At 69.6% G+C, this 794-nt stretch overlaps 1 protein-coding gene across 1 annotated transcript in view; it reads right to left on the bottom strand.

The window, feature by feature from the left end:
- SLC30A2 (solute carrier family 30 member 2) overlaps window positions 1-709 on the bottom strand; it is a gene marked incomplete at its 3' end in the record, with an annotated part of 1,726 nt that extends 1,017 nt beyond the window's left edge. Inside the window, exons 1-2 of the mRNA XM_031062030.1 lie at window positions 541-709; window positions 41-194 (exon numbers count right to left, since the gene is read on the bottom strand). Coding sequence (XP_030917890.1) covers window positions 41-194; window positions 541-709 — 323 coding nt within the window. The remainder of the gene's footprint in view (window positions 1-40; window positions 195-540) is intronic.
- Window positions 710-794: the final 85 nt, after the last annotated feature.

The raw sequence follows: 794 nt of genomic DNA, 5'->3' as shown, positions 1-794 counted from the left end.
GACGCCCCGGGACAGGGGTGGCACATGTGGCAGCACCTACACGATGTTGACGGCCACGGCGCAGGCGGAGGTGATGAGCATCGCCCCACCCTCGATGTCGTAGTCACCCGAGAGCAGGCGCTGCGCCCCCAGGTAAACCAGGACCCCCGTCACCACCCAGATGGAGAGCACAGAGAGCAGAGCCCCCAGGATCTCTGCGGAGAGACCCCCGATGGCTGCCTCACTGCCGTGCCACCCCCAGCAGCATCCCCGGCAGCGCTGGGCACGGTGTGGGCACCCAGCACCCATCCCTGGTGGTGCTGGGCACGGTGTGGGCACCCAGCACCATCCCTGGCAGCGCTGGGCACGGTGTGGGCACCCAGCACCCATCCTGGGATGCTCCTTGCACAGGGCTGGCAGCGCCTCTGCCCTGCCCTGTTCACGGTGCCAGGACCTTGCCAGGGCTCCCCCTGCCCCTCGGGGCACCCCAGAGCCCCTGGGTCGCACAGGGACACCCCGGGGTGCTCCGATGTCACCCTCGGGGCGGTGCCACCGCGTTACCTGCCCGGTGCCACCCGAAGTTCATGGTTTTGGTGGGGGGCCGCGAGGACACCCAGAGGGCAAAGAGGCTGATCATGATGCTGGCAAAGTCCGTCAGCAGGTGGGCAGCGTCCGTCAGGATGGCCAGGCTGTGTGCCAGGTACCCACCTGCAGGGACATCGGGGGACATGGCAGGGTCCTGCCCCGAGCTGGGCACAGCTCAGCTCACCCCGAGCCACAGGCGGGGGGCCCCCCGGGGGCTGTGGCCGACAGAG

The sequence above is a fragment of the Geospiza fortis genome, unplaced genomic scaffold, assembly GCF_000277835.1.
Source record: "Geospiza fortis unplaced genomic scaffold, GeoFor_1.0 scaffold432, whole genome shotgun sequence".
Lineage (NCBI taxonomy): Eukaryota > Metazoa > Chordata > Aves > Passeriformes > Thraupidae > Geospiza > Geospiza fortis.
Note: the sequence above shows the minus strand (reverse complement) of the source record. Positions and strands in the feature narration are given on the sequence as shown.